This window comes from Papaver somniferum, chromosome 6 (assembly GCF_003573695.1).
Source record: "Papaver somniferum cultivar HN1 chromosome 6, ASM357369v1, whole genome shotgun sequence".
NCBI classification, from domain to species: Eukaryota; Viridiplantae; Streptophyta; class Magnoliopsida; order Ranunculales; family Papaveraceae; genus Papaver; species Papaver somniferum.
This window is the reverse complement of record NC_039363.1, coordinates 14,464,247-14,491,581: the sequence shown is the minus strand read 5'-3', so window position 1 is coordinate 14,491,581 and position 27,335 is coordinate 14,464,247. Positions and strand designations below refer to the sequence as shown.

Sequence of the window (27,335 nt, the reverse complement as noted above, 5' to 3'; positions counted from 1 at the left end):
GTAATCCTTGTTAGCATCAGATTTGTTATTTTTTGGGATAAGAACAAAAAAACTAGAATTAATGTCATTGGGAATTTTACGCATAGCCCAACAGTTTGCAATGGAATTAAAAAGATCTCTAGAACTAATGTCCCAACACTGTTTATAGAAAGAACCCGTGAAGCCATCTGGGCCAGGCGCATATCAGCTCCCAAGTCAAAGACCGCCACTCTAACTTCCTCCAAAGAAGGAATAACATCCATAAAAGCACTTTCAGCAACTGAAATACTCTCATGATCAATATTAAACAAATTTGGATCAATATTAATGTTACCACCATTGAATTTGGCCTGATAATGATTAACAATGAAATCCTTTATCTCGTCCTACAAAAACAAAGTAGTGTCAGTAGAAACCTTAAGTTCTGAGATAGTATTTTGACTTCTCCTCATACGGATGCTATTATGAAAGAATCGAGTGTTTTGATCGCCATCTTCCAACCAAGTTACTATCGACTTCATCTTAAGCATAACTGCCAACTCCGTTCTCACATCATCAACAACCTTTTTAGCATCCGCAACCTTTAGGAATTGAAACTCATCAGCCAGGTCATAATCCAGAAGATCATTCTCAGTTTCGAGTTTTAATTCAGCCTTCTTCAAACGAAATTGCACATCTCTAAAATTTGTTCTATTCCAAATCTTCAACACCTCCTTTAATCTCTTTAACTTAGAAGTAAAAAAAAGGGGGGCGCGCCATTAAGTTCCAAATTCCAGTTATCCTCAACCAGCTCCATAAAACCTGGATGGGAAAGTCACATCTTCTGAAATCTAAAAGGAACTCTAGCCGGCATTGGATTCTCAAAAGAAAAACCAACAAGAGGGTAATGATCCGAACAAACCCTGTGTAAAGCCTTACATCTCCAATTAGCATATTTATAGTACCAAGCATCATTTACAACCGCTCTATCATGTTTAGAGACAATTCTTTGAGCTCCACTTCTACAATTAGACCAGGTATATTTTTCACCAATAACATCAGCCTCAACCAAGCCATTATCAGCTATCCAACTTCGAAACTCATTCATATAAACCTCTTTGATCGTCCGTCCACCGTTCTTTTCCTCCAAGCGTAAAACGCAACTAAAATCTCCCAACAACAACCAAGGAATATAAATAAAGCCTAAACCCAATTGATTCCAAAGTCTTTTTCAAGTCAGATGAAGATTGGGCTTTGTTTTTTCATGCAAAATACAAAGATAAAAATGGTCAGTGGAGTACAAAATGGAAAAAATCTTCAGTATGGCCATGTTTAAAATGGGCCTGCAATGCTCTTAAAGATGATATCAGATGGAGTATTGGGGATGGAACCAACATTTCTGTATGGTTTGACCTGTGGATTGGGGATAGATCACTCATTGATAGATTTGGATACACTGATTACATTGCTGAAAATATTAACTTGAAGGTTTCCGATATAATGGTAGATGGTAATTGGTCATTTGATACTGAACTTCAAATGATGATACACAATCTTAGACCACCAGAAGTTGTAGGAGGAGAAGATATGCAAGTTTGGACTGGTGATTTGAAAGGCGAATACTCAGTTTCAGTAGCAGTGAATAATCTAAGGCACAAAGAACAACCAGTGAATTGGTAAATATATATGGAAGAACTTTCTTCATCCTTCTGTGGTTAGCAACATATGGAAATTGATTCAAGGAGTGTACACTAATGATCAAACAATGATAAAGAATGGGTATGACATGGTTTCAAGATGTTGTATTTGTGAAGAAAATGAAGATAATATGTTTCAGTTGCTTTGGGAGTGTAAATTTAGCACTAAAATCTGGATGTGGATTTGTGCTATATTCAAGTTTCAAATACCAAATTACTTTGATGATGTGCGGAAGAGAGAAACTAATGTAAGCCCTTTGGTTAAACAAGTATGGATATGTGCAGCTTGTATCATTCTTAAGGAGTTGTGGTTTCAGAAGAACAAAAAATTCTTTGAAGACGTAAAACCTAATATGCAGAGATTCAAGTGCAGAATTTTAAAGCTGGTTCATCAAAGGAACTAAATGGTGTCATAATTATGATCATCATATCATTACCGCTTTTGATCTGGGAATTAGGCATTCCAAGTTTCAGTGCATCAAGAAATGTTGTTGGATTCCTCCTGAGCTAGGTGTGGTTATGTTTTGTTGTGATGGCTCATCCTTTGGTAATCCAGGCTCTGCAGGTTTTGGTGTTGTTGCTAGAGACTCTAATTGTCAGGTAATTGGTACTCTTACTGGTGGTATAGGAGTAGCTACAAACTACTTAGCAGAAACTTATGGTGTCATGAATGCTTTGGAGTTGGTTGTTGAATGGAAATTGCAAGATATCATTATTGTTTCAGATTCAAAAATTGTACTTGCAGAATTTTCTCAGGGGAAGGTTCCTTGGCTTCTGAAAGGGAGATGGAAAATAGCACAAGGAAAGGTGTCAAGAATAAGGTATCATCATTGCTACAGAAAAGTAAATTTCTCAACTGATGGCATTGCCAAAAAAGGTGCTTCTTTAGCAGCAGGGGAAAGATTATTACACATTGGAAGACCTCCTTATCTACCAAGGATTGAAATGCCAGATGTAGACTACTTCAGATTTTGCTAGGAAGAGCATCTAGTTTCAGTTTGAGTTTTAGTCATTTTTCATATGCCAATTTTCTCTCTTGTAATTAAACCGTAAAAGGGCACTTAACAATTGAGAGTTGAGACTGGAATATGAGATGAAGATTTCGTTTGAGATGAGAACAGAAATTCATGCCATCTACTATGAAAGGTCAATGTCATACCATAAAACACTTCTAAATTTCTGATCATACAGATCCCAAGTTTCCATTTGAAATTACCCAAACAAAACCCATGAACGCACAACCAAACTCTTTCAACAAGAACATGATGAAATGAAATTTGCAATGGAACTAATCAAACATGATCGACTCTACGAGAACAACAATAGGGAGTGTTACCTACCGCAACTACATCAGGCCTTACATAATCGATCACCTACATTGAAAAATAACAACTTCATTAGCAAATAACATTCGAAAGGCATCAGACTATAAACATGAACAAAATGATAAGTGAACCAATAATGAAGCTCCATAGAGGAGACATTTGTCGCCAAGATGGACCATGCAAGGTCCGCGATGTTATATTTTCATGAGGACACAATGCATCAAAAACACACACAAGCAAACATTGCAAAGACATAGCGATGTTAAAGACATAATTTCATTCTACTGAAAACACATGAATAAGAAAATACACATAAGACACAATAAACGGAACAAGCATTTTTAACCATAGCTTAGGATCCTCTTACTTCATGAGAGACTAATTAGATGATTGCAGTTCAACACAGACATATTGTATTTGTGCAACAAATTCATTATTGGTACTCACTTTCCCATTCAATTGAAAAAAAGGGGTTCCCCAGTTTTCTATCAAGAAAATAAAACCTGATCCAAATCAAACCCTAATCTTGAAGGGGGAAATAGAAGCAAGCTTACCTTCTTGACAGTTTCAGCACTCTGTTTAGAAACATGAACAGTTCCAACAAGATAGATTTGAGCCCCATTGCTTGAATTCCTGAGCAGAACAACTTTACCATCAGTAGGAATCCCAGGAATACCATGTTGATAATGGGTTTCATCTTGTGCTGAAGAAGAAGATGGTTGTTCATGGCATGTACTTTTCGAATTAATTGAAAAAACCCTAAGAAAGTAATTGTAAATGCAAGAAGCCATGGTTTTGCTCCTCCTCCCCCTTGCAAATTTCTGAATTTGAAAACCCACTGTCTGCCATTTTCTTCCCCATCTTCTGATTAAAGCATGCTCTTTGTGTTGTTTGTCTGTTAATCAGTTTTAGTACGAAAATGCTTTTAGTCCTGCACTCTGGATACTCCTGAAAGAGGAAAACAAATGACCAAAAAGAAAACGAAGGACAGAAAAGAACACCATTTCGTTGGCCCCACAGTCCAGCAGTAGAGTGGCGACCTGGGCCCACATAAATCACCGACCGGAATTTATCCCGTCAAAATTCCGGTAAGAAATCCTACCGTGGCCAGAGGGTGCCAAAGCCAGCTAACTTTTAGTTTTCGCCAACGTCCCAAATTCTCTCACCGAAGGCTGAAATGGAGACCTGAAATCAATACCGCGACTTCAAAAATATTTTGCCAGATTAAACTGGGGTACAAAGGAGATTTACTTGATGCCCTAAATGTTCACAAGAGGTGAAACAAATGCAATGACAAACCGAGGAATGAAGAGTTCATTCCAATTTACTTGTTCTGCAGATTTCCCAACGCCTTCACTCTGCCCTGAATGTCCTGTCAATAAAAGATCAAACCAAATTAAGTACCACTCCAATTTCAGCAGCTCCAACCTTGTAATAAACAAGATAGAGAATATGCAAGCTGATACACTGTGATTAAGCATGGTTGTTTACTCATTTAACACAGAAAATAAATGGCACTTGACCGGTTCATCTTCTATATCTTGTATCGTAGAAATCGTGAGACAGTATTATCACTTGCTAGATTTTAGACAGCAGAGTTCAGCGTTACTGAGTCGTTTTTGTTCTCCATTCTCAACTGTAGGATGACAAGAACAGATTGCAAACTCATTGGATCAATGGCTCGGTTGTATCCGATGAATGAAAATGACAGCATATGAAACACGGTGCATGAAGGACAGGTTTTCTTATAGTCAAAGCTACACATTTCCTGCACAAAGGATCTTGTGTATTCTCCATCTATGAAGTTAGCATGACGCTCGATCGTTTGGTGGGATTTCTCGACTTCATCCCGGAGTCTAGTATATGCTTTCCGAAGCAAGTCAAAAGAGGATACATTAGATAACTGTACAAGCGTAACCTGCAAATAATGTAATAAATTTATTACTCCTGACCTAGAAAAGATATTGAACCAAAGAGAAAATAAAGATTAGTACATCAATATCTTGATCAATGCAGACACATAGTGCTCCCACTCTAGCAGATTCTTCAATTGCAACCTGAAAAACATAGCCAAGGCTATAATATAATGCGGACATACTAGGCATACAAATAAAACAAATTTAAACAAATTTAAACAAATAAAAGCTTATTCAACAATTATCTTGAAATCGAGGCCTGGAAATATACCATCTGTGTGCAACCGGTGGTACTAACAATTCAGAAGAAGATGTCAATCTTCATGCAAAGTCCACCTGCAGCTCTCATGGAACTGCAGAACAACTTGCAGAATGTATCCTCTTCAGGTTTCCAATCCATGAGTCCGATGACACATTCCAAGCACAGCTCAACCTGCAAATAGACATTGCAGATCAGTTCCTTGATATAAATCAAACAAGTTGAAAGCTCGAGTAAAGGAAAGAAACCTTGTGCAGTAAGAAATTCTTACAAGATACATGTGAAGTAAGTCCACCACAAAGTTCCTTTGCCAAAACTTAGCACAACGTATAAGCTCAATCACTAATTCTATCCAAGTAGAAACTCTCGGGTAACAAGCTAAATTGTAGAGTTTTAATGATATATCAAAGTCGCTCTTATAGATTGAGACTGGAAAATGCAATGAGGATTTCATTCGAGGTGAGGATTGCAATTTATGCCGTCTACTATGGAAGGTAGGTGACGCTCCTTGTAACAAGGGGAATTCCCAAATAAATTTTATTTTTTTGAAATGTTTCCTTTTAAGTTATTTTATCATAATAAAATAAAAACCAGTTGGACTCGAAAAATAAGATTCCAACTAAGAAATATGGTGCCATATCAAGAGATTTTGGAGAAACAATGAAATCTATTACAAATCATCCTTCTAAATCTGATAGCAGAGATATTAAGTCAGAATTTAATTGAGGGATAGTATTTCCTAAAGTACTTTATCAAAATAAAACCAACATAGTAAGAAATCTGTAAAACTAATTGGACAAATTCTTCCAATAAAGGTGTATGTTGCCACATTTACTACATGCATGCCTCTTCTAGCGTTCATCACCTAATTTCCATTGTTAAATAAGACGTATAAAAGCTCAGTTAACCAGAAGATAAATTCTAATTCTTTGAGAGTTTTCAAAGATTCCAACAATGCCAAATCATTTGCAGTTTTAGGATTTCTCGTCATCTTCACTATTTACTTCGTTTCGTGCACATTCAGTTGATGTTACTATGCAATATGATTTAGACTACGAGGTGGGAGGTATTTGGTCAAACGAAACAGTTGTTATTGTGCAAAATGATATAGATCCAAAAATAGCTTTAAAAATCCATTGTTGGTCAAGCGATGATGATTTGGGTGAGCATACACTAAATTACAAACAAAATGTCATATGGAAGTTTAAAGTTAATTGGAAGAGAACTACTAAATTTGTATGTGATTCAAGTTGGTCTAGTGCTGATGGTGGATACCACAGTGTAAAGTTTAGCGCTTACCAAGCAAAAAGAGATTGGAAGAAAGATTGTAGAAATCATTGTAATTGGAGCCTTCGTCAAGATGGTGGCTATTATGGGGGTGGTTGGCCTGAACCGGATGACGAGATTCCCTTTCAGAAGATGTTCACTTACTAATGATTCTTAGACTAGTATCATGTGGATAAGGAAGACTACTTGGATTTCCAATTTCTTGTTGAAAAGAAAAGGATACCCTTTTATCAGAAACCTTAGAATTATGTGGATCAGACCACATTGACTGAAATTTCATTTTACTAAACGATAGATTTCAAAAGAAGTTATATTACCTCAAAGAAGAGAAGGTTATAAGAGCTAAGGTAATCAAATTGCCGTTCAACTTTTCTGAGTCCACAAATACCAATCGTAATCATCAACAATCCCTACTATGGTAGCAATTGACGCCTTGGGTCGGCTTGGCTTGAAAACCAACAAAAATCCTTTAAGAATATATTTCATCATGCAATGAATGGTAAAAATGGCACTACAGTTTTTCCATGTGAACTTGCTTCCTCTTTATTCCAATTGTAAAGTCACATATTCCGCCTGATCCTTGTTAAGGAAGATGAGAGTTTGACAATTTTATCCACTGGAGCAAAATAATAGAAGGGGGTGAATAGTCTACAAAATCTCAGGTCCCATTTGCAGTATTACATCCTTTAGGAAAAACCTAGAACAATTGGTAAAAGAAAAGTAAGCTCATTAAGAAATTTCCATTCTCGAGTAACTTCCATACGACGGGTGAAACCAAACAAATATGTACTTAATCATACGAAGAAATAGATCATATATTCTACAAGAATGAATCCATCTTGCAAGAGATAAGAATGAGAAAAACTTCAATCAAAATATGGAGTATTTTTAGTCACTTATAATTGGAAGAGCAACTTAGATTTCCTCTCAAGTAACAGAGCTAAAGAGCTGGGATTTGCATGGGAAATGTAGACAACTCACCACGTGTTCATAGGCGATGTGTGGTAGTCGACTGGCCCGATACGTGGTGCAGCACCTCCGATCCTTGTATAAACAATAGGCACTTCCGTTTTAGTCTGCTTCATGCATCTCTCTGGTCGTTGCAACTCGCACTCGCTGTAACGAATTAGCCAACTCTGGGCCTTTCCAGAAATCGCAGCAACAAGTTGGATCGTGTGTGTTGTATCATCAAATTTGCAGTTCTCATATGGCCTCCACACAAACTGCCAACGACATTATGTTCGAAATTACGTTTCATAAATGAGGTTTCACATAAAATACTGTTAACATCTAATTGGTGTTATAACTTACATCTTTGCCGTTGTAGCTATTTAATACATCCCCGATCCTTTCATAGTTGTGGTGCATGCTGTCAGTCCTACCCCCCTTCCGACCAGCGACAGTGTAGCGAGATGCAATAAGGTGTCTCTTTATCAGGACAGAAAGCGGGAAAGCGTCCAAATATCCAGCACTGCACATGAAAAGGCCATAGCATTAACTTTTATCCGTCTACGAATTCACAGAAATTTGACATAGTATCTTATGAAACTCAAATTACTTTCCGGCCTGATAAACAAAACAGAACCAGCTTGTAAATGTCCCTATTAAATCCAGTCACAGGCTCACAGCTAATACATACCAATTTCTATTGACATAAGGAAACAACCAATGAAAGAAAATCAAATAGGAAAGGGATAATGCACTTACAATGAGCAAAACCAATCCTTTGTTAATCTCAGAATTATGTAGATGCTGGTTAAGCTGACAAAATGAAGAGAATTTTTGATCAGACCACATTGACTAAAATTTCAGTTTACTAAAACCAAGTTAAGTTACCCGAGGAAGAGAAGATTACAAGAGCTAACATGACCAAATTTCCGTTTAAATTTCCAAAACCATTTTTTTTCTTGTACTACGTTAGTCTTTTGAAACAACTTAAATGTATCAGCAATTTTTCTTCCAAAAGCTTCCATATGTCCTCTAGACAAAATGAAAAGAGAGAGAGTATGTTTGTTGATCTTGTTTTGCTATTTGGATCAACTAATAACTCTGATCTATCTACTAATTTCATCATTCAGAAACGGAAAAGGAAAACAGACTAGTGTGGATCATTTTCCTTTTTGCACGTAAGGTAAGGGTTAAGGGCACCCATTCATTACAAGGAGAACTTGAATCAATGGGGGATTCAGAAAGAAGAGAGACGGATTGAGAAAGGCTTCAAGGAGACAAGGAATGGAAATGCAAGAAATAAACTTTTCCTGTTTTCAAAGCTAAATGCATATCTAGTCTTCTCGAAGCTCGAATGAAGAAAAATAATGCGCATGCACTTACTACTTAGCTCTCCTCAATGGCCAACTCTTTCTTCACCTCTGCTTCTAGTGTTTGCAATCTCATCATTTCTGCTGCTATAATTTCCTCTCTAATTCGTTCTTTTTCTTCTTCTCTTTGAATCATTTCAAAAGAATTTGAAGTTGGTATCGGTTCTGAGAATCTTGCCCCATTCATTACATAATCACCTAAAGAAATTATACCATGTGGTGGAAAACTTGAACCCATGGCAAATGCAGAGAGTGAGAGAGGAGAGACAGCTTGAGATTGGTTTCGATATGAAATGAAGCGGAAGAGGGGAATATATAGATGAATTTGTATCATTGCTCTGGTGTAATTAATCTTTTCTGTTTTCAAAATTCATTTTCTAGTCTTTTCATATTCTTGTTTCAAGCGAAGTGCATGCTTGTGTAGTCTTTTCGAATCCATTAAGAAATCTAAATGTACCGACTAGTCTTATCCACCTCGATGCCTCTTATTCTCTTTGACATACTAACGGGGGATGCCAAGAATTTTCTTGGCGCTATCGATCTAGCGTCTCAAGGAATGGCTAGTCTGGTTGCTCTGGAATGGGATTTTCTTTCGGTGTACCGCTCGTGGAGAGGCAAAATCTAGGCCGATTTTAGATCGCGCCAAGAAAGACTCACTTTCGTTGAAAACTAACTTTTTTTGTGGGGCAGAATTTTAATATTCAGACTCCCTTCCAAACTCAATTTAAAAGCGTAAAATATACGAAAAATGGTTTATTTGTCCAAATATTTTTAAAACATGGTTCAAATGGACGAGTAAAAATTACTAGGATGAAATGAACACCAAAAAAATAGCAAAGATGAAACTGGATTCATCCTGATTTAAACTTAAAATAATAGCAAGGATGAAACTGGATGCATCCTGATGTAAATTAAAAATAAGAAAAAGTATTTAAAAATGGGTAGGATGAAACTGTTTACATCCTGACTATTTTTACATTTTTGTCCATTTAAACAGTATCAAAATCTAAATGTACTTTTCACCCAGGAATTGTTGATTTTGGTCTTTTTAACCAATTTTGTGTAAAATATAAACTTTTTTTTTTGTTGGGAATTTTGATAAAGTGACCCACTTTTGAAATTAGGGTAAATAAAGTGCCCCGTTTTTTTTTCAAATAACGCTTTCCATCCAGTTAAATGTAAGGTGGTCGTTACCTCACCTATTAAAAAGTCATATTTACCCTTGAACTATGACCTGAACCCTGAATCCTAAACCCCTAACCCCGAATCATGAACCCAGAACCATGAACCATAAACTCCTAACCCTGAACCATGAACCATGATCCATAAACCGCTAATCCTGAACCTTGAACTATAAACCCTAAACCCCTATCCTGAACCCTGAAACCATGAACTGAGCTCGACCAACCTGAAAAAATGAAATACAGTAGAAGATAAACGTGACAAGTAAAGGGTAAATATGTAAAAGTTTAGATGAAAAACTTAACAGTGGGGGAAGTTTTGAAAAGTTGAAAAAAACAGGGACAACTTATTAAACTGAAAATTGAGAGTGGGGCAGTTTATCAAAAAATTTAAAGTAATAAATCAAGTACTTGATTGTCTGTTTCTCTTACCTGAATAGATTCCTTAACCGAACTCAAATGCTGCACACACCGTCAACTTCTATTCCAAGATGTCCCGGTAGGGAAATGGCGGACGAGATCAAGGCTCTCAACACTAGGATGGGTAATAGACATATATGGGTCTCATTTCTTGTTTCACGCGGGAGAAAATGCGGAGAATGAATCTGTCAGTTTATCGTTTCTCATAAATTAGTATTTTTTTTCCTATAGATTAGCGAATATGAGATTTATTCCCGATTTTCCAACAAAAAAAAAGTAAAAATAAATAAATAATAATAATCGGTTTTAGACTATGGCATTTTAGAAAAGACTATAATGTGATTGTAAAGCTTTTGTCTTTCGGGATAACCATGCAAACTCTGCATAGACAAATTTAGGATCATCTTAAATCCCGTCGAGGAACTATCACATTGATTGAATTTTTTAATGATGATTTTAAATTTGGACCTTCTTTCATGCTTAATTAAAAAACGCAAGAAGTATCACATTGATGAATTTTTTTTATGAGGATTTTAAGTTTGGACCTTCCTTCATGCTTAATTTTAAAACGTAAAATATAGTAAAATATTTTTGAAGAAATTTAATTAATTAATTTTTTTTTTCCTCCATAAAAGTCTCTAAGCTAAATAAGTGTTATGTCATTTCTCATCAACATATATTATCTCCCATGTCCCATCCCATTTTAGACCACATTCACAATTTATTTTATTTTTTGATAACCAAACAAGGCAAGAAAACAACAGAAACAAAAGAGGAAACTAACAGTCCTTACATCATTCAGAATAGTATAGATTCGAGAAGATGTCCACCACAGGTGAGCATTATGCTGGATAACATATTTAGCGAGTTTATAAGCAGTAGAATTGGGTCCTCGCTGAAAGAAACTGAGCTCTACATCTGACAGAGTTGAGCGCAGAGTATGGATTCTCTCAATGATGCCAAGAATCCTCCAAGGAACGAAGCCTAACCATTAAGAATGTTGACCATTCTCTAATGATCCACCTTGAATAACATCACAATTATAGTCCTTTTTTGGCGCCAATTGGAAAGCAAGCAGAAAACCTTGAGCTTCAGCAATAAGAGAGTTGTTATGTGTGAGAATATGACTACCTCCACTTAAGATAGACTCCTTTGAATCGGTAGAAACTACTGCACAGGAAGATTGAAAGTTTTCGATAACTGCATCAAGTTTTGAAAAAATTATGTCTAGGAGACATACGGTGAACTTGTTGAGAGGATTCTGTCTGGGAGGAACCTCCCGTGTTAGAATAATGCACAAGGTCATCACTGTAAACTGCATACCTGTTAAACCAGAAAAGGCTATCTCTAATAATACCATCAATACTGTAATTTCGGATCTCGAAAGTGAGAGCATTCATTGCCTTAAAGGTATCCCAAAACAAGCAAGCAACCATGTAGAAATAATCATCACTTATATTTGTTATGCAGTCTGACAAAAAAAAATACATTTACCGTTGCACAGTCAGTGAGCCTTAAGTTGAGAGGTTAGGCGAATAAGACTGCTTGCGCAACAGGATATCGTAAAAAAACATGATAAACAGACTTCACTTCACATTAACATAACTTACATTATGTACTGCAACCCCTCAACGAATTTTCATTTTTTTGAACACTCCAATTCCATCATGTAGTATTCAAAAATACGAATTCATGGGGATAAATTCTTTTTATTCCAAAAAGATTTCCATGGGAATGAGTTGTCATTCAAGCAAGTAGACTCACCTGCATCTTTCGCCAGAAGCTTTTGAAAAAACTGAATAGTGAAGTCTGTCAGGATTTTTTTTATCATAAGTTACAACTCTAGTTAACTCCAGCAGGAACATAAAAATACATACAGTTTCAAGCGCACAAAACAAGCTTCTAAGGACTAGAAAATGTCCTCCCAGCCGATCAATAACTACTCGATTAAACCTAGACTACGGTACACTCCACCATGGAGACCCAGATATTTTGAAGACTAAGCTTAAAAATTAGTCAGCTAAAGAGGACCAGGAAACGTGCCATTCTCCAACTGTTCGTTCCACCTCTCAATCTGCAGAGTTTGAACACAATTAAAAACTAAATAGAGCATAATCGACACAGATTTCGGAACATGATATATTAATAAATTTGTTAAATTACCCATTCAGATGGACACAGTGAACGATAATAACGAGCAAACTTCTCACACTCTGGTGCATCCTTCCCCTTGGCTCTTATACACCTATGATATTCGATGTAGCGAGTGTAGCAATGGCGTGTTTGGTTAGTGGTAGAAAAACGATAATCGTAAGGAGCTGTTTTCAACTCATCAACCTGCAGCAAAATCATATGTATGCATGAATGAATCGGAAATTAGAGTGTTAATTAGTACTAGTAGCATACGTACGTTGATGATCGGGGAGTCATCGGGTGGTTGAGGTGGAGCTTGAGTGATTTCACCATATTCATGAACTGGTCTTGGAGCTTGCTGGCCTGTTGCCACTTTATTCACATCTCTTCCTCTAATCCTCTCGTGTGAATCTAAGCTTGAATCCGCCATCTCTCTCTCTGTCTATCAAACAATGTTAGTCGATCCAGGGATCAATAATCTGATAATCTTGTTTTAGACTTAAAAAATTTAATTTTTGCTCTGGCGCCGGGAACTATGTATATACACATGGCAATTACTTTTATACGTGTCACATACACTTAAATGAGGTGTCATCAGTCTCAGGTGCCACGGGCTTGGAATGCTTGCTAATATGGTGAGTTCCTACCACTTCGGCAATACCATGATAAGCCAAAACAGACGGGTTGCCATCACATTCATTCTTCAGATGAATCTCACAGAAAAGCAGTGAAGTCGTCAACCCATCAGGTAAAGCAGGCACTGCATCTTCTGAAATTTTGTTTAAATTCAAAACTGAGTCAGATATGTTCGCAGTTTTTTGGAGGTTTTTTTTGCTTGATATCATCATCTCTAGTGTGTTCCAGATGTACGCTCCAAGCTTCCGGTTCAACGGACTCAGAGAAGATCGTTTTGTCCATATGAGTTCGCAAGGGTCATGTCCTGGCCTGGATTAGGAGACAGGCCTGGCCCAATTTACACCCCTAACGCCATTTTTTTTATAAGCAAAAAGGGGATTACAAGATATGCAATGACGGACCTACAGCTGGCTTAAAGGGGGTTTTAGTTCGGATAGGCTTCCCAGTCCACAAGCCAAATTTTTTTAAGGAAATTTATTTTTCCTGGAGATATGGACCTGACGTTGCCTCCCGGCCGAAATCCTGTCAGAGTTTAGAATGTCAAATAAACAACTAGCTATTCATACAGGTTGCATTGGCATTAGTTTTGTTGACTAATTCAAATGCTGCCTGATTAGCTTGCTTAGGTACATAACAAAATAAAGGTTTTAAACAAATCATTGGTTAAACTATTGCTCCAAAGGTTGTTGGTGCGGTAGTCTTCCCATTGAGATTTAGCCTGCCAAGCCAACTGGTTCCTTTCTCTATTTAGTTCTTTGATAGTATTGCTGCAACTGGATTCCATAACGACATCCTTATCTGCATCATCATATGTACCTAGTTTTTTAAGTAATCGGAAACCCCCTGTTATCACGATTTCGAATTGATAAACATAAAACACTCTGAATTCCTGGTCTCCTAGACCTCTTTTGTTTTTCTGTATAATTAAGCTTCTTGGTTTGTTATTTATGTTCACATAAAGAGACAAGATCAGAGTACAAGGTTGGGACAGCCAAATTTATTTATTGAAAACCGAAGAGAAGAAAAAAACAGACGATCTGAATGGAAACTATCATCATCTGCTTAAGTTTGATGGGTCTGGTTTTTTTAGCAGTGGGATTATGCTGCTGCTACAGAGCTTATGGATCAATTCTTAAACATATAATGCAGATTTCGAAGAGCCTACTTTATTATATGACACTCAAGTTCTTAATAACTAATTATTTGAAGAGACGTAGATATTTCTTTCTTGGTTTTGTTTTTGATGACATGACCTGATTAATTTACCTTTTAAAATGCTTGTTTTTTCAGGTGAGGCAGAACTCAGATTTGCATAGTACACACTGTTTCGAGAAGACTGAGACAATTAAATTTGATCCTTGTACCATTTCAGCATTTTGTATAATCAATACTGTTACAAAATTCTTTTTTCATATTTGTATTTTGTTAGTCAGAAAATTCATCTCTATTGTATCATTTCTTCTTTTTTTTATACAGATCAGTACATTAGGCAACAAAATTGGTCAGAGAAGTAGCAATAAGTATGTATTAGCATTTTCTACTTTATACAATACTCAGCTGAAAGTGAATTGTGACTTGTTGGTGTCTAAAATGAGTCTGAGTTTAATGTTCCGTCTGTATTTATTCTTTGGATCCCATATGGTATCTGAGTTTTTCTTTTTCTGTGCAGCTGACATAGTATTTGCATCTTCCACCGTTTAACGTTTTCAAGTTCTTCCGTGAATGATTTAAATTAGAAGTTAGAGCGACTTATTTGTTCAACTTAGAATCCGGTCCTTTACAAGTCCCATCAGGGTGTTGTTGTCATTGCGATATCTTTCTCGAAAAGTTTAAAACACAGATGGCTTCAAACGTGGGTACCTTGGTAATTACCTCAAAGAACCTAGTACCCTCTTCTTTTCTAGTGTAGAGCTTTCGCGAAGTTTAAGGTAGAAGAAAGAAGGTCCTACTCTCCACAGCTTTACTGAGGTTAGAGTCTCTCTTTTCACTGATATTATTACCTTCCTCGCTTAGGGTTTATGTAGTTCTTGTTGCTATTGCACCAACTTTAGTGTTAAATCAGTTGGATCATGACATGGGATATTAAAGGAACTTAAAACTGTTAGGCTCAAAAATCTCATGTGAGATTATTTTCAAGATATTCTGATGATTAATAATTTTGGTAAACTTGGATTACATAATTTTGTGAATGATGATCTTCGTTTATCTTTTGATTTTAGATTTATCATATGTTTTTTCGTGGATTTGGGGTAAAGATCATATGTACAGTGAATATATCGGCTCAAATTTGAATCAATTCTGGTGTTCACTCCAAGCTCAGTTGCAAACAAGGATGATTTTCTTTTTGAGTCCGCAATGGTCTTCTTCTTGTTTTCGTTTTTCATTATCCTTCTCTTTTGTTTAAGTTGGGCTTCCTTAACCCTCTGAAATATATTAGCCCATTATAATGAGTGATGTTTTCCTTTGCTGTGCAAAAGGAGAAGGATTTAGTCCCACATCCCTCAAAAATGAAAACTGTAGTTGATATTTAGATCTCAAGATTTGATAAATGAACGTCGGGCTTGGTCGCGCGAGCTTGTAACCCGAGTGGGGACATTAAGATGGTTGAACACTGGTCGGGTTTCACCTGGTAGGTGCTGGTGTGCACAATATGTTGACTCGCCCGTTCCAAGTTGGGAGTTGGTTGCACTGTCCGGGCGTAGGCCTGGGCTGTGTGATCACTATAGCAGAGGGCACCGCGTTAGGCTGGTTTCACAGAGCAACGAACACCTCCCGCTCTTGACAGTGGAAGGATCATGAGTCGATGTGCCCCAGTTCCAACTCAGCCTGGTGAGCCGAGCCAGTTGAACAACCACCTTTTTTTCAGTCCATTTTTGAATCAACACTTTTTTAATACTGCAGGATGCAAAAGGTTGACACAAACGAATTTTAATCAACCCGAACGTGTATCTCATTTCCAGGTAGAGTGGGGGAACATCAGATGCCCGTTCTCACTGTGGGATGCAATCATTTTTAAGAGATTATTAAGAAAGAGCTTTCGAGTGACCCCCATGTCCTTTTCCTGGACCTAACCTCGTTACACTTTAAATTATCCCAAATCATTACCATTTTGCACCTAAAACAAATCGAAAAATATGATACTACTATACAATTTTAAAATAAAGTGGTTCGTCTGTGTCCCCAAAGGCCAATTTGACAAAAGGAACAACTTTTGAGTGTCTCTTCCCCGTCGCCGGCTTAGTTTTTCGGCTAACAATGATTCAATTTTCACCTAGTATACAAACAAAAACTTTATTATAATTCCATATTTCCATTTCACAATTACAAAAGAACACATAACTGAAAAACAATCATTGATCAGTCATTTACATAAACTTGCAAGATATGAAAATTAAAGTTTACATATATATGAAGACAAGCTTCTTACTCATGAAGCCTAATAACTGTATTAGAGATTTCTTCCCACAGCTGAATTTGATCAGTAGCTTCTTCGCAACATATGCAGTCAGCGGTTCGAGCGTAAAACCTTGTACAGTTGCGGCCAATCAAGGGAAGAGGATCAAACCTTAATAATAGGAATGATCATGAGTCGTGACAGACATTATAAAGTGAGCACAAACCAAACTGATGATGATGATGAAGTGCTGAACGAAGCACTCAAAGGAGAAGCTATTACCTTGCTAATCAACTGCTTATATAGTGTACGAACCTGATATTTCCACCCAAAAATAAACTCGTGCAAAAATAAATTCTTGGTGGACTGCATTCAAACTAGTGCAAATTCCAAGTATATAATGAGCCTATCAACTAGAAATGTAACCATTTGGATGGGAATAAGAAGGCCTTCCGTATATATAAAATTGCTAGTTGTATGATGATGGGGGTATGTAATGGAGTATGATTTATGGAGCACTAATTTCCAATTAATTATGTTAATCTTAACATAAAGGAGTCACTAATCTAATTATTCAGTTTTCAATTAGTTTTACACTTGTTTAATATCACTACCCAAAAGGTTAGGTAGTTTTAGAGTGTGACAATCCTCTACGTAAGATTCTACCAAACTTAAAAACCCATTTTGTTGTCGATTGGTTATGAGTTATTCAGCCTTTGTAAGACAGCTTTGGATTGCCTATCTGGATTTCCCATGTGGCAGATAGTATTTGTGCATTAGCGTTTGTCCGTCCGCAGAAAAAAAAAGGTACATGGGTTCTGGATCATGTTAAATTTGAGATTCGGTTGTGCATATTTAGTTACCTTGGCTCAGTTTCAATGGTTCTGCAAAAAGTCCAGCCAAGCACTCAATTCTCCAAACTTAAAGGGAGCATGGACAGGAACTTTGCAACACTCGTTATAAAGAAAATGCATGGAGATTAAATGGAGAAAACATATAACATGATGAATATATGTAGAAAACATACTGGATGAACAATTGCTGCAACATTGAGGAAGGAGGGGGAAATCGCTCATAAATTTACTTCTTGGTTAATGAATGTACTACACAAATATGTACTTTCACATAACTACGGGGGCATTCTCATGTTCTCCACATGGTTTCCAACCCACATGAAAACAAATCGTAGTCTACGAAGCTACTATGTGGCTCAAAAGATTGAAAGTTAAAATCCTAAATTCCTAAACAAGAAATCCTTTATTTCCCAAGGCAAAGCTAATTTTAGATATTAGATGGTACAAATACTCCTCGAGGCAAATAAAACTCAAACAAAGAAAGCGTGTAACTGTCTTTACCAGCATGAAAAACACATGAAATCCAAGCAGAATGTGATCCAACATTGTTCTGCATACGCATTCTGACATCAAAAATGATGAATTTTGTGAAAATATTGTTCACACGCCTTAGCTTTGCTGGTACCTTAACAAGTTCAGCTAGGTATTCATTCTTCTGCTAATTTAGTTCACAGCGTCTATACAACACATGTTCAATCTGTGTGCCACTGCTTATTGTATGTAACTGTTGAAGAAACTTAGTTTTGAGCCTAGAGCAGACAAACCTATCAGAAATCGAACCTAAACAATCACGACAATTATCATCTGCTTGTTGAATGAGAAATAACAAAACAAGGCAAAATAAAGGAAAACCTTAAGTGTACATAAGAACTGCAGAAAAACTGGAGGTCTTGATACATACCAGCATAGTTTGGTTAGAAGTTGGCTAGGCAGTTGAGATGCCACTGGTAAGGTGTACCTCTAATCTTAAATATGGAATCCGACCTTCTTAACTGAATATCGTAACTGCAAAACTCCTTCAAACCCTCCCTGTGTGCCTCATCAGGTATACGGAAGGTCCTAAATATGATTTTAACTGTAGGAGTTGTAACAATTGCATAATAACAAGCAGATGGGACCGGTTGGTAACCAAAGATGGATGAGGGTGGCTCCAGACCACTTAAACTAGACGTTTCATCAACATTGTATTTCTCTACCCATTCACACTGTTGATGTTGATTATTCTTCTTCTCCTTATCCTCCTTCAAAACCCATAACTTCAGCTTACCCGCGGACACATAATCAAGGAAACAGACTGATCCATCGATCTCAAGTAGATTAGAATCATTCAAAGCTCCCTTTGGATATTTTATTGTGTAGAATGTTTCTCTACTAACATCGAAAGCAAGTATTTTTCTGTGATCATCACTTGAATAACTCTCAAACCTATCATGGTTCAACCAATAGAAAGACCCACTAGCAAACCTCGGTTGAAGGTCATCATGCCGTAAACGAGGATACAATTCCGAAACAACCACATCTCTCCATGGTTCACTTTCAGTACCTAGAGTAAGAATCTTGAAAAAGTACTGGCCGTTCTGTATCCGTCCAGTATCATAATAAATACAAAAAACCTTGTACTTTTTCATGATTGAATCATAAGCCAACTGCGGAAGGAACTCATAAGAATTCCTTAGACAAGCAATATCTTGAAGAATAGGAAGTTTAACTGAATAACCAGTGATCGGATTATAAACATGATTAGTAACAAGTCCATCTTCTACACAAGATAAAAGTAGTAAACCATTAAGAGAATCTCGAATGAAAAGTCTCTTGTTTACCAAACCAGTTTCAGGTCTAAAATGAAAAATCTTCTTTTCTTTCCTATCAATATCATAGAAAACAACACCATTACATCTCATAAAATAAGTATCATTATCTCTGTCAAGATAATTATCACTATAAAAAAGCCAAATAAATCCACGATCACTGTAAGTTCTGCTTAAGTGTAAACTGACAAATTTCAAATCATTGACAATTAAATTAGACCATAATTTGCATACACATCTGAATCTCATTAAGCTATCAACAGGTACTCTTGTTAATATATCATTTATAATAATATCATGAGAAAGATGAGGAAGAGTATTACTGAATCCTTCGGAATCACCATTCTTGACCTTCTTCTTTATCTCTTGCTGTGTTTCAATCCATTTCTGCTTACCGGTGGCCATTTCGATAACAACGAAACCGGTTTGAACACTTGGAATGGTGAATCTGAGATTTTCTATTTCAGCTTAAAAATGGAAGAAGAATTTCAGGAAATCGTCCAAACCCTAGGGCTCTCGACAACAGAAGAAGTAGCCAAAGACACTCTCTACATTCTCGAGGGAGACCTCGTACAAGACTAGGCTTCTGTGGACCCAACAGAATAGATTACTTGGTATAAATTTCGTGATCCAAGCCCAAAATGAAGCTTTGATCGGAAGAGCAGTTCTACCACACTGGCCGATGAAATATTTCCGGTGTAAATTTTTTTTGGAGACCTCGTTTTATCTAGCATGTGAATGTTATGGATAACTTGGCCGACTGGTCCATATTTCAAATCAGTAGTTGAAATTCCTCTTAGGATTTCACCCAACAAATAAATCCCTGAACCCTGATGCGCCTGAAAGGGTGGCAATAACAGGGGCACGGCTGAAGATGGGATATCAAGTCCACTTACATCAATCTCTATAGAAGCTGAGGCGAGAAAGCCTCAATCGTCTTTGTCTACATCAAAATGTACATGTAGGGAGTACGAAAGACATAAAGCATTGCAACTCTTTGGAAGCCCAACAAGCTTATTTAATTATTAAAAAGGAATCTTAAAAAAGAACACATAAAGCATTGCAACTCTTTCTGACAGAGCAAAAGAAAAATCATTCTATCAAGTTTCACTTGGATTCTTTACGGAAACATTCATTTGCTAGTAGATGATATGCCTCCTATTTTATCATAGGATCTTTTTACACAATCATAGATCCAAGTCTAACTCAAGAGAAAATGTAGTTCCCTCCTAATGGCCAGTTCTTGATTCCGTTGCACGCCTCACAGTAATTCCTGCACAGAGCATGTTTCTATCACTTAGCTGTCTAAGTTCCTCTCAGCCAACCTGCAAAGTTAATCATTAGTATTACAATGGCATCTTTCGATTTCCAAATGATAGACACATTTTTGTGTCTAATTTGTCCTCAATGTATATATTGTTGTCTCTCGATTTTGTACTAATTTTTGTGTTTTATGTATTTGTAGGCATTTTTGGGAATAAAACATTTTTGGAAAAATCAGCTCGAAAAGTTGCCCGGGGCAACCTTGAAGGACAATTGTTATTCGGACTCTCACTATTGGTTAAGGGGCACCTCAGTTGGACACCTGCTATTCGCATCCCAGTTCAGGATAGGGGGACACCCTTCCTTCTTCTCAAATTCAAATAAACTTTTTGGCGGGAAAATATTTTTACTCTCTGGCAGATTTTCAATCAACAAAATGAAGGTGTTATAGGGAGATTAAATCGCTGAAAATTTGTGGTATTGTTCCTGGGACATTTAGAAATCTATTGCGAGTGTTGTGGTCGATTAAATTTGGCTAGGGAAGCCACGAACTGGAAACAGGGGAGAACGTGCAGAGAAGAATTATTCACGGGATTTCTTGTGTTTGCGTATGGCTGAGATGATCTGGGAGAGTTATAACTATTGTTTGATGCGTATAAAGTCTAAACAAGGGAAGAATCAGAGCTGGAAACGCGTGGAGAAAGAAAATATCTCAAAATATTCTCTCTTCACTGCCCGAGTAAAGAAGAATTATTTGGAGTTATTGTGAGGGATTTCAGCGTGCATGTCAGTATATAAAGGCTCCTTGGGTCGACTACCAGGGGTGTCGAGAGTTTGGGGAAGCTTTGGAGGCTACAGAGTGAAGAAAAATCGAGTTGCAGAGCCACCATTTCTGCTGCTGCAACTCAAGAACACGAAGAACATTGGACAACCAGAGACAGTCGTTCATACTACAGCAACAACGACTGTCAGCTGTGGGTCGTAGTATTCTATATATTACAGCTCTTTTCATTTATCGTTCTTTGTAACGGTGTTTACAACAATTATAAACGTTGCAAACACCCGATTTTCATTATTATCTCCATTTCATCATTTGTACACCTCTTTTGAGCAATGAAAAATTCCTTTGAGCGTGTTTCCAATATGCGGAGTTAGAACCCATCTCTGGGACGACGGAGGAGGCCGAGCTTCATACATGGGTAATTTTTTTAATTCTTTTTAAGACTTTTGCATTAAAAATTAATTGAAATATGATTTAATTAAATTGGTTGTTATTTGATTAGATGGGTCATGCTTAGCTTAGGTGATTTGATGTTCCATGCTTAACATTTACAATCAATGTTTTGAGAATCTACTTTGGCAAAATAAGAGTCCATATAATTTATGTTTTGAGCGATTATTGTTGAGAATAAATCATTGAGCCCTATGTTATGAAAATTGGCCGAATCATTAGTCCCAGTACCTCTCTACCAATTTGTCAATATTTTTGTATATATATTTTTAAATCTAAAAATCCATTACCTTCACAAGTCCGAGAGTTTGAACCTCATTACTACAACCACGGAAAATCATTAATCATTTTGGCGCCGCCGACGCGGAATTGTGTTTAGGTAGAATTTTTTTTTTAGATTTATTTTTCTTTGTTCTTTTTTACGTTCTTTGGGTATTTGTCTATGTGATACAGGTTTTGAGGCTTGGATCGAAAAGAAAAAGAAGAAGAAGAAGTTGTCAAAGATTTTTGGCGATTTCATAAAGACTAGGAGCAAAGCTTAAAGCAAAACCAAACTTAAAAGGAGCATGGACAAGAACTTTGTAACACTCATCATTATGAAAACGTAGGTAGAATAAATGGAGAAAACATACTGTGTGCAGAATAAATATAGAAAACATACTGGATGAACAAGTGTTTGCTGCAACATTGAGGGAGAGATCGCTCATAAATTTACTTCTTGGTTGATGAATATACTACAGAAATATGTACTTCTACATAACTATGGGGGCATTCTCATGTTCTCTGCATGGTTTCTAATCCACATGGAGTACAAGTGAAAACAAATCGTAATCTACTTCAAAAGCTACAATGTGGCCCAAAAGATTGAAGGTTGAAATATTAAACAAGATAATCCTTAATTTCCTAAGGCAAAACTCTAGAGCGCATAAACACTTCTTGAGGTCGTTGGTTAGTCTGATTTTTCAGTGTTTGTATGACCATTGGACTCCGTTCTTGTCTGGTCTCGTAAATCAGAGTCTACGAAAGAACACTCTAACTATAAAGGCGTGTCGTTTATTAGCACGAGAAAAACATGCATTCCGAGCAGAATGTGATCCTATGATGTTTTGTAAGTGCATATTGACATTGAAAATGACATACTTTGGGAAAATTTAATTCACTCGCCTTAGCTTGGCTGGTACCTGAACCAGTATGCCTAGGTATTCATTCTTCTGCTAGTTTAGTTCACAGTGTCATTACAATTTAAAGGTGTCTAATATGTGAATCTCCTAATAACAGTTTCAGAGATTTACTTTTTCATCTTATAACAAGCAAACCTATTTGAAATCGAACCTAAATAATCATGATATTCATTATCTGCTCTTTGGATGAGAATTAACTAAACAAGGCAAAATAAAAAGAAACCTTAAGTGATGTACATAAGAACTTTCTCAAAAAAAAAGATATCTTGATACGTACCAGCAAGTTTGACTAGAAGTTGGCAAGGCAGTTGAGATGCCACTGATAAGATATTGTTTCCATTTGAAAGATGGAATCCAACCTTCTTAACTGAAGATCGTAACTGGAAACGAGTGCCTCTTCACGTCCACAGTAGGTCCAATATATGATCTTAACTGTGGGACTTGTAACGATTGCATAACAATTATCAGACTCATACCCGTAGCAGGGTGGCTCCAGACCACTTAAACTAGGCATATTATCAACATTGTATTTCTCTACCCATTCATATTCTCGATGTTGATTATTCTTCTCCTTACCCTCCTTCAAAACCCATAACCTCAACTTCTCCGTGGACTCATAATAAAGGAAGCAGAGTGATCCATCCATCACAAGTAAATCATTCAAAGCTCCTTTTGGATACATTATTCCGTAAAATGTTTCTCTACTAACATCAAAAGAAAGTATGTTTCTCTGATTATCGCTTAAATTAATCTCATTCCTTTGATGAGTCAACCAATACAATGACCCACTAGAAAACATCGGTAAATAGTCATCAAGTAAACGAGGACACGATTTCGGAACAACCAAATCTCTCCATGTTTCACTTTCGACGCCTAGAATCACGATCTTGAAAGAATAGTTGTCCTTTTGTTTACAATCACTAAAACAAAGACAAAGAACCTTGAACTTTCCCATAATTGAATCATAAGCTAACTGCACATTATAAATATTCCTTTGAGGAGCAGTATTATTAGGAAGTTTAATTGAACAACCAGTAATTGGATTATAAACATGATGTGTTTCAATTGCATGTCCATCTTCACGGCAAGATAAAAGTATCACACCATTCAGAGAATCTCGAACAGTAAGGGTCTTGTTTACCAAACCAGATTCTGGCCTAAATTGGAAAACCTCCTTCTCTTTCTTATCAATATCATAAAAAACAATAACATTAGATTTGACAAGACCAGCTTCTCTATCAAGATCATCATCATTCTCAGCATAGTTTTCAGAAATCCAGATCAATCCACGGTTACTATAAGTTCGACATAAATTGATAAATTCAGAATCACTAATGATTAAATTAGACCATGATTTGCATACACATCTGAATCTCATTAAACTATCAATAGTTACTCTTGTTAAGATACCATAAATAATAATATCATGAGAAAGATGAGGAAGAGAATTACTGAGTCCTTCTGATGAATTACCATTGCCAATTTTCTGCTTGTTGTTCTTCATCGTCGTCACTTTGTTCTGTGTCACAGTTTCTTCATGTCGAGTTGGAATCAGTTTTTGTTCTTTGATCGACATTAATTGTGTAGCTCTGGGAGGATTGAGCAGTACACGAAAACCTTAATCGAAGAAGTAAGAGGATTCTGAAAGACAAAACCCTAAAATTTTATTTTATGCAGCAAGATATAAGGGCCAGATTGCCAGACGCCCAGAAGATCCAAGATATATCCGCCTTCCTGAGTCAGACGACTCGGACCAAGGCTGAAAGAGGCTTGATAGGTGGAAGACTACCTTTTCATGGTAATTTCTCAACTTAAAACATAAATCTAAACATAGATCTAGAAATGGTGTTAGGTGTCTTAGACCATCTCCAATGAGGGATTTGTACCGTCATTTAGGGAAAATACTATATCCTATGGGGTTGGGAATTCCTCTAACCCCTTCATCCCTATCCCATATATAGGGATTTCGATTGAGGAATTAGGGAATAGGAGTATAGGTAAACTGAATAGGGATCGGTAGGGATCGGTAAACTGTATACCGATTAGCTTTCAATCCAGATTGTGTATCACGGTCGGTATTCTGTTTTACGAGGGGATCCACAACTATAGCCGCGATCGTGAAACATTTTCCCGATAGGTGAAATGTCTGCATACGAAAATATTTAATGTTTTTTTTCGCTTATATTAAAATATGGTTATTAAATATTTGGGAACTGAAAATCGTTAAACAGAATCCCGATCGTGGACCTGTTAAACGATCGCGTAACATTTAGCAGATCGATTTACAGTTTGGTTCCAACACCATAAGACTTGGCAATCCCTTAATGTTTTACACGTAGATTTAATTTGCCGCCACGTCAGATTTTTAGGGAATTTCCCCTTCCCTCATTGGACATGGTCTTAGAATGAATGAATGGACAATCACACTTGCAGCTACCAAGTGTTGGTTGATTTGGAAGTAATGATGTCTTAGAATATTTGGAAACAAATCTAGAACCCCTCAACGGTTAGCATTTGATATCTCAAGACATCACACTTATTGGCATTCGGGGTATCTGAATAGAATGAATGAAACTAACTACAGAACTATAAAATCCAATCCTCATTGGAGTTTCCTAGTTATAAATACATATAAACTAAACTGTGATGCCTCTTGATTATATGTAATTACTAATGCTGGTTTTGGAATGATTCTTTGCAATTGGACAGGTACTTTTAAAGCAGCAGAAATGGGAAGCTTTAGGACATCCTCAGCTAAAGAAGCAAAAGTTGTAGCTTTGTTACAAGCAACAAAATGGGCCAACACAATATACAAATTCTGGTGATCGAAGGAGACAATACGACTACTATTTAGTATCTACAAGGCATAGAATCATGTATCCAATGGTTGTGCAAAGCAATATTATAAGAAGTGAAAACTCTAGCAACACAACTAGTTTCTTTTTTGTGTTTCCAACACGTGGATAGAAAGAAAAACAAGGTGGCAGACTTATTGGCAAAGAAGGGAATAGATTCTTCTACTATATTTTCTTGGAATGATCAATTAGGTATGTTTTAAATTCCTTCAATAATTTTTGACACTGTCAAAGCTTATTATATATATAACTTATGTAATACAAACTTTGTTTCATATGACGAGCAACTCAGCCTGAGATTGAATTCGCAGATCAGCAGATTCTGCCGTTATTTTCAACAAAAAAACATATATCTAGACTACAAAACGAGGCTCGGCTAACTTTGTCTAGACAAATATCGGTTGGGATTTGTAATCACAAAAAATAACTCTTTGATTGTCGTCGTGTTAAAATGTTTTCTTTCTATTCGTTCATTCTTGTCGTTCCCGCTTCCAAACTCATAGTGGATACTAGAGGGAGAGCAAAAGAGAGTAAGAGGCAAAATTGTTGGACACCATCGGTTTTTTTTCTTCCTCTCTTCGAATATGTCATTGTCGCTCTTATATTTTTTAATTAGGATTTTACTTATGTCGTTTTTATATTTTTTATATATCGAACTAAATTGGTGTGACAAGTATCATAAATTTATTTTCCTCTAACAATTTAAACCCTTACTTCAAAACCTAAAAATCCTTGATTTAAGGTTTCCAAAATTCATGCTGATGTTGGTTATGAATGACCCATAATTGAAGCTTTGATAGTAGGAAAACCTTTAGGCTCTAAAACTATTGATGCTAATTTCATTAAATGGGGTTATTAATGGGGATTTGTATCAACAAGCATGTGCAGTGTTCAACGAAAATACCCAGTGATTGATGAAAACCCAACTTTCACAAAGACACTAACAATTTTTAATACTGTTAGTTATTTTCAATTAGTCATCATCAATGATGTTTTTACATGGTAATCCGATAAATGATTTTTTTTATTATTTTTTTTTTTTTTATGGAGTTTGATTAAGTAGTGATTTTGGGCTTGAATTAATTTTGTGATTATTTGATTTGGAGACGGTATATTTATGATATTTTTATGTGTTAGAATTATTGGGGTGTAAGTATACCAAAAAAAGCTGAGAATTGGTGCGGTTAGATTTTTTTTTTTTTGGAATTCCTAAAGCTCTGAAGGAGTTAAAAGATAAAAAGATTTATAATCAATTTGTTTTCCTGATTTCGAAAAATTATGATGTTTCATTATATGCTCCCTGCAGCTATGATTATAACATCAGAGAAAAGGGACATATTAATGTATATAATGTTCATCACACGAAGAAAAAAGCAAAGCCACAATATTTAGTCAATAGTACATATAAAGTTATAAATTGTACTTATAACATGTAAATGAATGCATTTTTAAGTTGTCAAATATTGAGTAATTAACCCTCCGCTAGGATATTACCACAACTATGGTTTTTTGATTGTGTCATATAAATAAATTCCACAACTCCATACTTGCAGACAAACAAAAAATGGCATCACAAGAGACTTCATAATAGAATGTAATTGACTTCTAGATACTAATGC

The 27,335-nt window shown here is 36.4% G+C and overlaps 3 protein-coding genes and 1 long non-coding RNA gene across 4 annotated transcripts; all 4 read right to left on the bottom strand.

The window, feature by feature from the left end:
- Positions 1–12,381: 12,381 nt before the first annotated feature.
- Positions 12,382–12,924, bottom strand: LOC113285464 (cytochrome c oxidase subunit 6b-3-like). Its single transcript, XM_026534345.1, has 3 exons — positions 12,772–12,924; positions 12,525–12,698; positions 12,382–12,435 (listed from the first exon to the last, which is right to left on the bottom strand). The coding sequence occupies exons 1-3, from the start codon at positions 12,922–12,924 to the stop codon at positions 12,382–12,384; spliced, it is 381 nt and encodes a 126-aa protein (XP_026390130.1).
- A 2,790-nt stretch (positions 12,925–15,714) lies between these two features.
- LOC113285463 lies at positions 15,715–16,949 on the bottom strand. The gene is made up of 2 exons (XR_003328671.1): positions 16,558–16,949; positions 15,715–16,401 (listed from the first exon to the last, which is right to left on the bottom strand). It is a non-coding gene; the product is annotated as an uncharacterized LOC113285463 (long non-coding RNA).
- A 624-nt stretch (positions 16,950–17,573) lies between these two features.
- Positions 17,574–19,713, bottom strand: LOC113285462 (putative F-box protein At2g02030). Its single transcript, XM_026534344.1, has 2 exons — positions 18,280–19,713; positions 17,574–18,142 (listed from the first exon to the last, which is right to left on the bottom strand). The coding sequence occupies exon 1, from the start codon at positions 19,589–19,591 to the stop codon at positions 18,293–18,295; it is 1,299 nt and encodes a 432-aa protein (XP_026390129.1). The 5' UTR covers positions 19,592–19,713; the 3' UTR covers positions 17,574–18,142; positions 18,280–18,292.
- A 3,437-nt stretch (positions 19,714–23,150) lies between these two features.
- LOC113290523 (putative F-box protein At2g02030) lies at positions 23,151–24,437 on the bottom strand. Its single transcript, XM_026540117.1, has one exon. It carries the CDS (start codon positions 24,435–24,437, stop codon positions 23,151–23,153), a length of 1,287 nt encoding a protein of 428 aa, XP_026395902.1.
- Positions 24,438–27,335: the final 2,898 nt, after the last annotated feature.

Coding starts and splice junctions, on each gene's coding strand:
- LOC113285462 (XM_026534344.1), bottom strand. CDS start 19,591: ATGGCCACCGGTAAGCAGAAATGGATTGAAACACAGCAAGAGATAAAG.
- LOC113285464 (XM_026534345.1), bottom strand. CDS start 12,924: ATGGCGGATTCAAGCTTAGATTCACACGAGAGGATTAGAGGAAGAGAT. Junction 12,699..12,771: donor ATGACTCCCCGATCATCAAC/GTACGTATGCTA, acceptor ATTTTGCTGCAG/GTTGATGAGTTGAAAACAGC. Junction 12,436..12,524: donor CACTGTGTCCATCTGAATGG/GTAATTTAACAA, acceptor CAAACTCTGCAG/ATTGAGAGGTGGAACGAACA.
- LOC113290523 (XM_026540117.1), bottom strand. CDS start 24,437: ATGTCGATCAAAGAACAAAAACTGATTCCAACTCGACATGAAGAAACT.